Source organism: Fusarium odoratissimum (genome assembly GCF_000260195.1).
Source record: "Fusarium odoratissimum NRRL 54006 unplaced genomic scaffold supercont1.4, whole genome shotgun sequence".
Lineage (NCBI taxonomy): Eukaryota > Fungi > Ascomycota > Sordariomycetes > Hypocreales > Nectriaceae > Fusarium > Fusarium odoratissimum.
This window is the reverse complement of record NW_022158690.1, coordinates 1,766,326-1,780,436: the sequence shown is the minus strand read 5'-3', so window position 1 is coordinate 1,780,436 and position 14,111 is coordinate 1,766,326. Positions and strand designations below refer to the sequence as shown.

Here is a 14,111-nt window from a genome sequence, read left to right as displayed (position 1 = left end):
TCCTCGGTAACATATGCTTCGGATCAGTTCCTCAAACGTAATGCGATCTGCTTCCTCTGACTTTCTCTTTGCCCGTCCAGTTGATTCGGACATGGTATTCAGCGCTCGATCTCCACGGAGCTAAACCCTTTGCCAGGTTACACGGAGCAAGTCTAGAACCAACATGTCGATGATGGCCAATGGGAAAGGGCTCCTCACACGGAACTTGGAGTTCCAGATAAGGTGATCTTGGCGGTCGGTATTCCTGTCGGGAGCAATGGGCTTAAATCCAGGGCCGTGGGCGACGGGAAGAGTTCTTATATTCTCTCATTCTTGAGGAGACTATCATAAGAATAAACTCTAACTTAGCAGTGAAAATAGACATTTAATTAACCTTAATATGTTATATGTTCATATTATGGAAGATAGATATTCTGATATTGTTCTTATTAATATATGGAAATAAAATCGCATTAAGAGTGATCAATATGCCAGTTCAAAGATCTGGGGTCCATCGATAAGATCACAACATCCAATCAAGGCTAGCGCCGCCTAACTTCACCATCACAAGCTCCTCCACCAAATCCATGCCACCTAACCTTTAGCCTACGTCGAGACACTTACAGACGACCACCCGGTATACAACCACCCATAATGGCCGCCGCGCCAGACAACCTCTCATCCTCCATGGCAGATCTCAGAGTATCCGCTCCATTTACACTCTCCGGCTCAGACACTTCCTCTGTCGATGAAGATGCTCCTCTCCCATTTCCTGAAGCTCTCCCACGCGCCGACTTCTTAGCTCAAGACTTCCAACCTGCCGCCTATCTATCTGCTTTACCACATCGCCACCAAACTCTCGAGGATTTGCGATCAGATCTTCGCGACAGGAGTGCTGCGATCAGCTCTGAACTTCTCGAGCTCGTCAATTCGAACTACACAGCCTTTCTTTCGCTCGGCAGCGAACTGCGCGGCGGCGATGACAAGGTCGAGGATGTCAAGGTTTCTCTACTTGGTTTCCGACGAGCTGTAGAGGAAGTCAAGACGAAAGTTACGGAGCGAAAAGAGGAGGCGAATGCCCTCAACGGAGAGCTACGTGGCGTACGATCAGCTATTGAGAAGGGGCGTAAGATGATTGAGCTCTCTGAGCGTCTCGCATCACTAGAAGAACGCCTGTCCCTGGATAGTTTACCGAACAATGAAGAGTGGGACGAAGAAAGCGAGGAGGAAGACGAGGACGACAACTACGGAAGCTCCCCAACAAGGCTCCTTGTTTCGGCACAAGAATGCAGCCGCATCACAAAGCTACTCGAGTCTTTAGACCCAGATGCCCCGTTTGTGATCAAGATGGAGGAACGTTTGACACGGTGCAGAAACACGTTGCTGCTGGACTTGGGCAATGCTCTAAAAGAAGCAAAGAAGGCTGGTGTAAAAGGACAGGATAGAGTGCTGAAATGCCTGGCGATATATAGAGTGCTAGATGCACAATCAGAGGCCGTCAAGGCCCTCAGAGGCAGTTCATAGCCACAATGAATAATGATACCCACGACGCTCACAAGGTCTATTCTTAATATGACATATGATACAATTATACAAGCTCAAGGCTATTTTTACATGATGCTCGACAATGCCTCGGGGGTAATCTGCTCCTCTGCATCCTTCAACTTTCCATTCAAGCTTATGCCAGGTCCATGGGTTGTGCTGAGAATAACCTCGTGAACCTCCTTGTGCACTTCCTCTGAAATCTCCGCACACTCCGCCTTGACCTTGTTCAGCAACACCTTGATGTTGTTCTTGAGCTGATCCGGCGAGTAACCCAACTGTCCAATAGCCATACGAATAACACCCTGTCTCTCACGGTAATCAGCTGCACCAGCAGAGTCTCGCATCGACTTGACGACGTCGGGGACGATGGTTCGCATACGCTTGCTGGGCATGAGACCCTTGGGACCGAGGATTTTTCCTAGACCGGCTTTGTTGAGAGCTCCTTCGCTGGCCTCGTGGCAGATGAGACGGTCGAAGTTGATCTGTTCCTTTTTGATGGCTTCGAAGAGGGTTTCTTGACCGACGGCTACAGCACCTGCGGCGGTGGCTTGCTGAGCGATCTCGCTGCCTTCGGGGCAGATGACGGCAATTTGCCAATCGCTCTGGACGGGGTGAGGAAGTCGGACGCTGTTCTTGATGACGGGTCCGTTTCGGGCGGTCTTGAGGTTGATGTGAATTTCGTACTTGACCGAAGCAGGCGGTTGTCCAACTTCAACGGCTCGTAGGACTCTGTAGAATATTAGTCTCCCCCGCTTGGTGCCATGTTCCCAATCCCACTGACCTCATAGCTTCACATAACGAGTATTGAGGAAATTCCCTCTTGGACAAGTTATGTCTCTTGAAGTCCTTAGGCAACGCCTTCTTCTTCTTTGTCTTCTTGATTCTCACAACCGAAGCCTGTCGAACTTGTTGAGCAGCCGCCGGGGCGAGGAACTTCGGTATCGTGGGAATTGCCGGTCGAGGAGTCTGGAGGAGGGATAGCCTGGCCATGGAGGCCAAGCAGCGGTCGATTGGCGCCATTGTGAGGGGTTAATTGAGAGCTCTGGCGGACCGGCCCTTGATCGTGATACTTAGATGGCGCAAAAAGTCGAGGTTGCTAAAGTGTTTTAGGTGGGCCTGGAATGTCAGGTGTCGACGCTTATCGATAAGCCCCATCGACTTAATGAGACGTGAACCTGGGAATGGAATCACTTTTGTTTTGGCGGAGAGATACTTGAGATATTGAATTGATTTTGCTAATATAGTCTATATACATGTAAACCTACTCAAATCACTCGCTATATCACTCGCTATCTAATCAACACAAACAAGCATGTCCTTCAACTTGCCCAACACAATCTTCTGTCGCGCAGCATCAGCAGTCGTCTTATCAGCAGCATCACCAACACTAATAGAAGCAAAACATCCGTCCTTCAGAGCAATCTCAGTCTCAGTAGGAAGGCGATCCTCGCCGCACCATTCAGTATCACGCTCAGACAGAAGACCAGTGTTGATGCGGGTCAACACCCACTGGAACTTGGACGCATCAGTACATTTACCCTCAACCTTGCCAAAGTTGACGTTGAGATAGACATCCTTGGGCAGGTAAGGCTTTCCAGAGTCGACAATCTTCTTGACGAGAGTGGTCGCGAGCTCAGCGTAGACAAGACTGCGCTTGGGGACGGGGCTAGTGTTGAAGGCCGTATTTCCGGTAGAAGCTCCAGAGAAGGCAATGGCTGGGATGCCCTCTTCGTGAGCAGCATAGCAAGCGGCGCCGACGGTGCCAGAGAAAGGAACTTGGAGCCAAAGGTTGGTTCCAACGTTGGGACCAGCGACAGCAAGCTCAGGAGCGGCGCCATCCCACAAGCTAGGACCAAAAGTGTCGATACCGTACTTCATTGAAGTGACAGGGAACGAGTTGACCCAGTTAAGATCAGGGCGCTCGGGATCATGACCAACAGGGCCGCTGTTGGCAGGACAGCTGTCGTACTGACACGCCGTGGTGCGGTCCTTGGGCTTCTCATCCCTAGAGCCTATATGATGTTAGATGTGATCGAAACGCGTCTTTATGTGACTTACTGCTGCCAGACTTGTTCTCTGCAGGAGCCGAGAGAACAACGTCGTAACCCGCACTGTTCAAAGCGTCATTGAAAGTGCGGATATATGACTCTGCCCAGCCATCATCGTTAGATTGAACGATTCTCACAGCCTGAACCGCAAGGGGCAGAATAGCAACAGAAACGAAGGACTTCATGATGACTGAGTTGAACGAAAGAAGGTGGGAAACAAAAAAAAAAAAAACGCGGGTTTCATACCAGGAGTTTCGAAACTATATATCCCCTTTCGCATAATCCATCCCAATATCTGATTCCTCTAATCATCCACTCCGTCCAATACCACCCTCGTGAGCTCTTAGTGCACCCTAGTCCCAAGCCACCAATCAGCATGCATAGCATCCTCCTCACCAGGTTCGCATCAACGCTTGAAACCCCCAGGTCATCAGCATCGACCACCCACGTGCCGATCACCAGAGCTAATCAGCGACAGCCCAAGACAGTTTCGACGTTCATCATTTCCACGTTCACAGCTCAGTGGTAAATGACCCCTGGGACGCATGCAGGTCTGAAGAGCGCGTTTATTCACATTGAGGCAACGGCCCGAGCCGTTCGATAAGTTTTTAAGCTTTTCAGAGGGATTCGGTGACTGTTTTGAGGGTTGGTCCGGGGTGGAATCGCGAACTGCCGTAATCGGGTCAAGAGCCGGCGCCGGTTCGGGCGGAAGTGGAGAAAGCTCCGGGCTCGCTACCGGAGTGCGACTGGGTTGAATGTAACGGCGACGATCATCGAGAATTGTAATTGCATGTGACATTCAAGATATTGAACACTTCCACAAGCATGTCCCGGTGGTACCCAGTACTCAATAGAGAAAAAGCATGAAGGTTAAGGATAGTGGAAAACTCAGGATTTTAATCGTAGGAAATTAAAAGAAAAAGACAAGTTTAGGGTAAGCTTGGTAGACTTGAGTGTCATCTTTCCGCCTGCTGGTAGCAAATGGCAGTCTTGGATGTGTTGACAACTCAAAGTGGAATATAGTTTTCATCACAATAGGTAACGCTGTGGTATGGATGAAAGAATGTATAAGCTCCATTATCTTGGCGGAAACGGACCGTATCGTATCCTCCAGCTCTCAATCATGGAAGATAGGGTCTATCATTAAGGTACTGTCACTGGTTTGCGGATATGGCCAACTACTATGCAACTGAGTTCCACCACATATGTACTTCTATCACATCGAGCTCCTTGTTGAACCCTGGCTCCTACTTTTCGGCAACTCAATGCAAGAAGTCGACGACTAGTGCATGGTTTCGTTAGTAATGACTTCTTTTCCGTGGTCTTTACGCCAGTGCTCACCAGGAAGATCAGGAGCGTTGATATCTACTCTCACGATCTGAGCCATGATAGACTTCGCCTAACCTGTACGTCAAGTTCCGGGTAGAGAAGAATGCTCGCGCCTTCTTTTTCCATCGGATTTCCCCTATGACAGGGTTCTGACTCTGTCCGGGAATTTGTTGCTGTAGACAATAACCGCGTAGTCAATGTTATACATGACCTCAGGTATTGAGGAGTGGCTTGTTGTTGCTTGTGCAGTGGTCGGCAACCACATTTCCAACTCGCGATGAGCTTGCACAGGTTCGCTTAGCACCTTTCATCGTACAGTAGAGTTGGCTCCCAGGTGAAATTTCCTTCTGTAATATCATCAATTCATGCCAGCAATTCCTCGATGAGTATCATGTATAACTAGTTTCCTGTGCGTCATCATATGCAGATAGTGCGTCTTGAGTAGGAGCCCGAAAGAAGACGGGAGGTGGTGTTGAGCACAGCCGAACTTATACTTCTTTATAGCTCAGGCCTGAGAACTGTCGAGTGTTTCTAATGCTACGACTATTGTGGTCGCTTTGCTGTAATGGCATTCTCGAGGTCATCGACGTTATAATACAGCATTTATAAGGTGTAAAGAAACTCGTGACACGAAAGCGCAAAGCATGACATTACTCATGAAGCTATGTGTGATCGTTGGTGAAGGGGCTCGTTTCGTCACCGATTATGCCGGAGTTTGTATGCATCATTGGCGGTAGAATGTTTGATATAACATCTGATAAATCTGGCTCATTGATGTCTCCCTTAACAGCTTCCAAGCTCATCAAGGTCTCGGCCAGACCGCGACTCCCCCCCTCCTGTCTATTGCAAAGCTGCTCACTACCACCAGTGATGGTTCAGACAGACTGGAACCTTTGAACATTCTGTGACCTTAGACTAACTAGGTTAAAGCTAGAATTTTCATGAATTGAGACTACTACAGTAAAGAAAGTCAAGCTCTGTGTATTTTATTTACCTGGTCTGCACTGATTACAATTATTGCTAACACTTCAAATTACCACTACGCCAAGATGGGAGTTAAGGAAAGTTCTGTAACTCAGCTGTCTTAATATACTACCTAAGGTAGGTAGTGTAGAAATACATTTTGTGACAGAAAACTTTCATACTCTCTCACCATTTAAGTGTTCTCCCCCAAAGCCAGCTTTCGCTCTCACCGTCCATTTTGACAGTATATATACCACTAGTAAGTATAGGCCTCCCTGCAATGAATTGAATGCTGATCAGGATCTCCATAGATCACCTGGAGTGGTGCATAGAGAGGTCAACCAACTGTCGAAAGGCTTCAGACCTCCATTTCAGGGTTCCTGGCTATTTTGCCCCCACGAGGCGGGATGCTACAACCAATTACGTTTCTAGCAAGCGTTCCTGATAGAGCCGTGTGTTGAAGAATTATGATACAAAGAACGAAACCTTCAATTAGAAAACAAGAGTGTCATCCACGCATGAGCATTGGGGCCCAAATATTATGGAGTCAGCACTTGTAGCAGGAAAAATACCAGTAATGGCGACAGTGGCAAACACCAGCACCTCAATTGCAAATACCCCCAGATCGTTTGTTGCAGTCGTTGGTCTCAGAGAGCTTCGTTTTGCATTTGATCAAGGGTGGCCTGCTATCCTCAAGGCGTTTGACCACTTCAGTGGTTTGTGGACATGAACTTATTCTCGACAGAGTCAGTTCCCTTGGTCTAGCGCATACAATGACTAGAACATGCAAGTCTTTTCAGGGTCCTAAATCAGTTAGACTAGTATAAGATTCTGATTTAATTCTACCGGTTCGTGTGTCTAAGTAGGATGGCTCTGATTGTGCGTGGAAATGGTGGGAAACTCTGCGATCAAACTGCATTTGATGCGCCGTATGTGTGGCTGCAATATCAGTGCAAGCATGGTGCTTTCTGTTTATTTCATTGCAAACAAGATAGGAAATGTTTAGAATAATGATTGCGATGATGCTTGTCAAAAGTGACTAAATCATGTTGATTGCTCACTTCCCGTGCATGGCGTTTGCTTTCTTTGTTTCATCCATGCAGCTATCCGGACCATCATTTCAACATGATAGGGGACGAGTCATTTTAAACTCAGAGAAGAAAAATGGAATGTCAGAAATGAAGAGGTGGGTAAACAGAGTTGCTCCTGATGGCAACCATACCTGTATCAGCTTCCAAAGCAGCTTCCAAAGGCCGGGAGGACTTGATGAAACCTGGGATCACTGCCACCAAGACCGCCAGCAGGGGTTGGAGTCCGCAATCAGACCTCGGCGCGTCCATTTCATTGGCCCTGACTTCAAAACTGCCGAAAAGATTGTCGACGCAGGCAGGCCTCACCTCATCACGAGCAACACCCGTCGTCGGCTGATCTTCGACCTCGAGACAAGACAACCCGTTACCGTAACCACACAATGCTCAAACTCCGAAGAGAAGCAACAGATGAGTTGGGTGCATCGATTCAGCAGAGAGAGCACAAACATATACACACAGCCAGGGTTCTGCTATGGGGCTGGACATCGTCGACACATGAGAGTTCGGGATGAACAGCTTGGGGGCTTTTTAACAGCTTTGAGCGAGTTTGGCAAATGGCCTCTCGGTATTTCCAACGTCGTGCGTCTTTTTGATTCCAGAGGAGAAGAATCGCAAGTCGCCACCGATATTGGGCAGCGACTCACTCGGCAAGGGATCCTTAAACATGATGCCAAGTCGACCACAACGTGGTCACTGGCTCTTCCTAAGGAAACTCGCCAGGCTTTCTATAGAGTTATTCCCCTTGTTGGGTACGATCATTGTCTCGCGCTCTTTCTGAGTATCAAGTCCAAGAACCCTATGGTTAATACAGCCAAAGCGCAAATGGCAGCGACAATCTCGGGGAGTAGCACGAACTGCTTTGACTTTGTTGGCAAAACAGCCCCTGAAATCCATGAAACCAGTGACGCAGCCCGAATTGGTCTCTTCAAGCATGTTGCGCATACTAGTACTGTCATGAAAGGTCTTGGACTCATAAAGACTGCGATAACCGCATCACGCTTTTCTATGATCTTACCAGAGATTTACCTCGTCGATAAGCAAATTCGTGTCAGCATGAACGAAGTAAAGCACGCAATGGAACTATGCAGAATGTTACTCGAAGTCCCCAACACGTGCGGTTACAACGTTGAGGAAGCTTTGCCTTTTACCCAGGAAGAAGCGGAGGCTATTGAATTCGATCAATTCATGGAAGTCTGGTCACATCTCCTGAGAGCTTATTCCAAATCGCTCTTGTCACAGTCAACAGACACGGCGATATATTCATAACGGACCTTGTGTCTCAAATACGCCTCGAAGCAAGTTTCGAGGTACGGCACAGTCTCGAATGGCCGGTTATCCCGAAGAACAAGAAGGATTACGCCATGGGCATTTACACTAGAGCTACTCGTGAGCGAGGGAGGACTACGATTCAAGACTGGAATTGGATCCCGCGGAAGGTTTGGGATCGCTGGGGTGCTGAGTTGCCAGGGGGCATTGAAGGGCTGCGAACGAAGTTTAAGTTGACGAAGAATCATGATGAGGTTGTTGATGATACTTGAGTGGTGGGTTGCTTTGATAAAGAAAAGAGGCGTTTGAACAAAGTGATGTGATACCGTTATTAGCATAGTTCATTGTATTTAACTGTTTATAAGTATTATATATGATTGTGGTTTCGTTTTGGGTTTGCACTGGCGAAGATGCCATTAAATGTTAGTTGCAGCACTGTTCCAACGACTGCCTTTCGGCGAATACCCTTACCGAAGCTTGCAGAAGATATTCGAGTTTTGTCTAAATACTTTATAATGTACCCAGAGTAGATTACTTATCCATAAACTGTTACTCTTGGCATAGAAGTTAAAAGTAGGGCCTGAATCAATACTGTTCTACAGACCTACGCCGGTCCAGAGGGGAGCTGCAGATACGAGTAATCAAACAGCTTGGAATCATGACCGTTATCATTGTGCTTGGGTTTTGGTTAAGATCTTAATATAAAGAGTTATAGATATCCTTCGAGTATCAGCACAACAATATATACCTTTTTGTTTCCTTCTTAGTTTAAGCCAGTGCTGGCATATACATGGTAGCCGAAATCACTTTATCATTGGGAATCAATAGATTGGGGAGCCAGATGAATTCTCTGAATACTAATTAACTTTCCTCCGTATTCCTCTTTCTGCTCTCAATTCATCTTGGTCCTGATCAACCATGCCCATGTCCATTCCTTACCCGAGTTGCCCGTGAACATTTAATAGCGATAACTTGTTCAACTTGACAGCGCTGAACATGATCTGTTCAAGACTTGTTGTTACCTGCCGTTGGTTTGGGACTTATTAATATATCGTACTCCTGCCATCCTCTATCATCTCATTCCTTCGCGAGTGCTGTCAACCCCCCGAAGTTAGTCATACGTTAATCACTCAAGGGCGGAAGAACTTATTGTCGCCTCTGATTGCCTCTCCTCTAGGGTCATCAGGCCTAGCTCTTGCTGAGCATCTGGCTCTCACTCCTAACGACGCTGTCCATGGTTCGCCTGCGGTCTCTGGCCTCTTCCGGCGCTCATGTCTCCACCATAGTAGACCTTGGCATTCTCCCAGGAAGAGGTGCGAGGGTCGATACCTCCCAGCTGCTCAGTGTCACGACGATGCTGACCAAGGAGGAAGGGATCTTGAACGTCGCAAGAGATGTAAAATCTCTTGCTATGCTGAAGGCTCCAAGGGAGTCCAGGGACGAGAGTGTTTGGATTCTCGCGCATGAAGTCAAACAGCATAGGGTACCAGAATTTCCCAGTCAGAGGTGGCTTATTTGCCCTGTTGAAGACCATCAGATTGATTATCTCCAGCTTGTCATTCTTGGGGAACTCGGGGCACTTCCAGGTGGAGTGTCTAGAAGAGTTGCAGATGGCGCAGCCACCGATGAAGCCACTTTCACGGACTCGATGACACATGGCTACCGTGTGGCCTCTGTCTTGACAATTACCACAGATCGTCGGGTTAGTGGCTGCATTACAGCGAGTGTTGGTGTCTCTCAGTTTGAAGTAGATCTGGGGATCAACTTGCTCGAGGGCGAGGCAGTCCCTGGCCGAGACGATCCGCTGTCGCTTTGCCATGTTAGACAGCATTTGGGGCCCCGTGTTTGGTGGTTCTGTCGAGAGTCCTGCGTTCCAAGAGAGAGTGATGGGTTCGCCTAGCTGGAACATGCCCTCAATCGCCTGTATGGCAGCTTCACGGTTGAGGAAGCTTGCACGGCCTTTGGCTTTAAGTACTCCATAGTCAATGCTATGATCGACCGCGTTCATCTGGGACATGCTGCCACGGCGGCCAGCGAACACAGTCTGGTTCGCGGCATGGGCCATGTTCGTCTGTTCACCATGCTCTGCGTTGTTCTTGCGCTTAGTGCCTCTATAGGCCTGGTTAGGGTAAGCTTCTTGACCATCACTCCCTGGCTGGCTTTGACTGGCTGACAGGCCCTGATACTGATGGTAGTTGTCGTTCATCGAGAGATGAATAGCATTGTTGACTGCCGCACCGAGTGATTCGAGATACGGAGGCTGGGGGTGGCAAGTTACTGCAGGGGGTGGAGGCTGTTGAGGAGCACGCTGATAGTGGCCATCGTAGTGAGGGTAGTTGTTTGGGAATCTGCCATATCCTTGGGGATACAAAGCAGGTTGCTCGTATTCCCATCGCTGCTGGCCGTAGCTAGGACCTGGTGTGTCGTTTCTGGACCCTTGAGGCTGGCCACTAACACGACCTCGTCCGATGTGAGGAGGAATATAGCCTCGGCCGCCCGCGTATGGGTATCCGCGGACGTTAGCCCGATGGTTGTTGAAGGACATCGTTCTGCTGCTGATGTATTGTTAATATTACCTGCAGTATTGAAGTTAAGTGTAGTGGAAGGGAAACGTGAAGTTGAGAGGAGAGAGAAACACAGAAGAAAATATATTGTCGATGGAGATATTGGATGCCTGGCATGGACACTCGCGTTGACGGCCGTTGCCAGTGTCAGGGCAAAGTCCTGCCACTCCCAGACATCAACTCACACTCCGGCCAGTCAATGTACACTCACGCCCTGTTGCACTGGAAGTATGCTTGAAGATTATACATTTCATTAATTATTTACTCATTATGATCGTGAACAATCAGCATTGCCCCTTTTCCGAGACATTATCTCCTAAACCCAGTTGTTCCATGCTCAATGCACATCCTGTCCCCCATAGGCGTATGAATAGGCCCATACGTCCAACTCCCTCCAAGTCCCTGGACTGCATCCTTCCGTTTCCTTGCACTCATCGCCGCTACACCCTCGAGACCTCTTACCCACGGTGCATCAGCAACGTACCAAAGTGCACCAGCCAGACTTCGTGGATCGACGGGCAAGTCGGGCCACTTGACCAACAGACTCGACAGCATGGCGAAGACCATGATGAGAAGAATACCAATGCTCAGACGGGAGCATATCTCGTGGGCTTCACTTGTCTGTGTGAGACTGTATGGTACGTTGGCGAGCAGGATCGGGAGAAACTGGGCGAGGAGGGTGGTGAAGGCTGTGAAGAAGAGGAGAGGGTCGCGGATTCGAAGAGCAACGAAGAAGCCGGAGACTGGGTTTGTTGCTGGTGTCATGAGGACTGATCGTGTAGGAACTTGAGGGTCTTCAGCCATTCGACGATAGGGTGTGATAACAGCGACACCTGACAGGTCAGTATATGTATCAAAAAGGGGATTAGAAGCGGCTTACTGGTGAAGAGGAACTCCCAGCAAAAGACAACAATGACACCAAGCGCAGAACAAACAAATCGTACACCAAAGTCTTGGCTCTCCATCAACTTCTTCATGTTATTGGGCAAGTGTCCAAACGTATCGACAAAGTGATAGTAGCTGATGAAACCAAGCAGACAGATCAAAAACACGAGGAATGTGAAGCGATACCAGAAACTCAATGCCATGAACGTCTGCGGTGCTCGACGACGAGTCTGTGGACGATACGCCATACCCTCTTCATACGGCGTGTTACCATAGGGGGCTATGATATCACGGTTGATGTCGCCGACGACAACAAGACCATACTCGTCTCTACCTTCTTGATTGCGGAACCATCCCATAGCAAACCTCTTCTCTGTAACAGCGCCCTTCAAGTCTTTCCAATCTTGAGCACCCATCGATCGAATCTCGGGGTTACGAGCAACAAGCGCCGCCGTGTTGGCAGCACACCAGGGATTCGCAAACACGCCAGTTCGCCAGTGACGACTAATAACGCTGAGTGTGAACATGAGTAGAATGGCGATTGCACCGAGAAGACCGACGAGCGCATAGGCAGCTGTGTTCGAAACACCAAGTTCAAGAGCACAGCCGTCAATGGCACCCTTTTTGCAGCGTCCATAGATCTTGAGACCGACAGCTTCACTGGACAACGGCGCCGCGATACTTGATGCCCACAGAGCGAGTGCCGTCAAGAACGGAAGAGGCTGGTTGTTGAACAAAAGCTTGAACGGAAGATAGATACTCATCCATCCATCGAAACTCAGCAACAATGCCTCACGGCCCAAAGCACCGCCCTGCCTTGTCAAGGCGGCAAAAGGCTGATACTGCTGCGCCGACTGATTCAACGCTCGAATCCCCATCGCAAGAAGAACAGCAACAATAGGCGGTAGAAACTTTCCAATGAAATACCCCGAATGCGTAAGCGTATGCGTCGTAGCCTCAACAACAATCTTCGTATCACCAGTCGGCGTCTCAACATCCGTAACAACAACCTTTGTCGGCGGCACAGTTGTAACACGCGTAGTCCCAACAGGCGTGGAAACAGACGTTATAACCTGTCCACCCGCCAGTGTCTGAACCATAGTGACAGGCGGGGGCGCATCAACTACTGTCTTGACCGTAGCAGCGACTTCACTGGTTCTGACCCTTGTAACAGGAGGTTTCGCTACTTTGCCCTCTGAATCTATAGTGAGAACCGAGTAGATCGTTGTCGTTCCAACAGAAGCGTAAACAATTGGTGGACCAGTCCGTGTCGTTTCTCGAACGGTTGTGCGGACGGCGCCGTTTTCTTTTACGGTGATGAGGGTTTTTGTCTGGCCAGGCTGGACGACTGTTGTAGGCTGCCACTCTTCAGGGGGGACTGACTCTTCGGGGATGAAGGATGTGAAGGTTGATGCGGCCTCGGTGATGGTTTCGGTGAGGGTGGTTTCGCCTGTTTCTGTGATGGTCTCAGTTGTTTTGGAGACTTCAATTGAGCCTGGTTCTGTGACCATTGTTGTAAAGACAGATTCGACGAGGGCTGTTGTCAGAGTACCGCCTTCAACATCACCAGTTGCAGCAGGTGTGTCGTCTGTAGGGACAGGCTCAGGCTCGGGTTCTGAGGCTTGAGATTCTTCAGTCCCAGTGTCGGCTGTTGGTTCCGGTTGAGATGGTTCGCTTGCGACATCTTGTCTCTTCATGTAGAACAGATTTTCATTCGTGATTCTAAACGAGCGACTCTCGAGGGTGGCTGTCTTATCGTCGCCATTTAACGTGCGTGTAGCATAGATGATCAATCCCATAAGACCCAGCAACACAATAATCAAGGCGCTGATAAAGGGCCATCGTAGAGGAATTGGTCGGTAATCAGGTCTCTCTCGTTCCCGCTTCTCAGGTGGTCCCGCATCTGTCTCGACAGGATACACCTCTTGTGCAGTGACAGGTTTATACTCGTATGTAGTTTGCTGTTGTTGCGGCTGTTGCTGCTGATACGGCTGATAAGGTTGATACGACTCATTCTGCAAATACGGCGGCTGATACATCTTGACGATCGCAGAGCTTGTGTATCCAACTTGAGTCGCGTGCAAGGAAAGGAGGCTTTATTAAACTACCACAACCTCCAACGCCCCAGCCCACCGGCTCTTCAACTCTCCGAATGCCACGGGTGCATTAGCAAGGCATTCGTCGTGTCATTGCAACTCCATCATTGGCTTCGCCCTCAACGGCATAATAACCTAAACGTAAAATCCAGGCGTGGCGTCTCCCTGGAAGACCAGGACAGCTGAGCTATTGAGAATGCAAGGTTGCTATTGGATCAACAGGCGAGTGGTGTTGTAGGGCTGAGAGCTAGACAGTCTCAAAGAGGGAATGCCAAGACTGAGCTGGAGTCTAGACCATTTAAGCTTATCGATATTTGGGTAAAACCATCATGTGTCATTTCCACA

The 14,111-nt window shown here is 48.9% G+C and overlaps 6 protein-coding genes across 7 annotated transcripts; 2 read left to right on the top strand and 4 right to left on the bottom strand.

Moving 5' to 3' along the window:
- Nucleotides 1-383: 383 nt before the first annotated feature.
- Nucleotides 384-2,631, bottom strand: FOIG_03798 (uncharacterized protein). The gene is made up of 2 exons (XM_031201820.1): nt 2,306-2,631; nt 384-2,253 (listed from the first exon to the last, which is right to left on the bottom strand). The coding sequence occupies exons 1-2, from the start codon at nt 2,542-2,544 to the stop codon at nt 1,590-1,592; spliced, it is 903 nt and encodes a 300-aa protein (XP_031069344.1). The 5' UTR covers nt 2,545-2,631; the 3' UTR covers nt 384-1,589.
- Nucleotides 520-1,577, top strand: FOIG_03799 (uncharacterized protein). The gene has a single exon (XM_031201821.1). It carries the CDS (start codon nt 634-636, stop codon nt 1,501-1,503), a length of 870 nt encoding a protein of 289 aa, XP_031069345.1. The 5' UTR covers nt 520-633; the 3' UTR covers nt 1,504-1,577.
- Nucleotides 2,632-2,725: 94 nt separating the features above from the next.
- FOIG_03797 (uncharacterized protein) lies at nt 2,726-3,904 on the bottom strand. 2 transcript variants are annotated; one of them, XM_031201819.1, is made up of 3 exons: nt 3,819-3,904; nt 3,583-3,672; nt 2,737-3,536 (listed from the first exon to the last, which is right to left on the bottom strand). In XM_031201819.1, the coding sequence occupies exons 1-3, from the start codon at nt 3,850-3,852 to the stop codon at nt 2,818-2,820; spliced, it is 843 nt and encodes a 280-aa protein (XP_031069343.1). In that variant the 5' UTR covers nt 3,853-3,904; the 3' UTR covers nt 2,737-2,817. The 2 variants fall into 2 exon arrangements, with proteins under 2 accessions (XP_031069342.1, XP_031069343.1); XM_031201818.1 differs by having other exon boundaries at nt 2,726-3,536; nt 3,583-3,904.
- Nucleotides 3,905-7,042: 3,138 nt separating this feature from the next.
- Nucleotides 7,043-8,221, top strand: FOIG_03796 (uncharacterized protein; the record flags this gene model as incomplete). Its single annotated transcript, XM_031201817.1, has 1 exon — nt 7,043-8,221. The coding sequence occupies one exon, from the start codon at nt 7,043-7,045 to the stop codon at nt 8,219-8,221; it is 1,179 nt and encodes a 392-aa protein (XP_031069341.1).
- Nucleotides 8,222-9,440: 1,219 nt separating this feature from the next.
- Nucleotides 9,441-10,766, bottom strand: FOIG_03795 (uncharacterized protein; the record flags this gene model as incomplete). The annotated part of the gene is made up of 1 exon (XM_031201816.1): nt 9,441-10,766. The coding sequence occupies one exon, from the start codon at nt 10,764-10,766 to the stop codon at nt 9,441-9,443; it is 1,326 nt and encodes a 441-aa protein (XP_031069340.1).
- Nucleotides 10,767-11,094: 328 nt separating this feature from the next.
- On the bottom strand, nt 11,095-13,709 carry FOIG_03794 (uncharacterized protein; the record flags this gene model as incomplete). Its single annotated transcript, XM_031201815.1, has 2 exons — nt 11,095-11,618; nt 11,666-13,709. 2 exons carry the CDS (start codon nt 13,707-13,709, stop codon nt 11,095-11,097), a joined length of 2,568 nt encoding a protein of 855 aa, XP_031069339.1.
- Between the last annotated feature and the right edge of the window lie 402 nt (nt 13,710-14,111).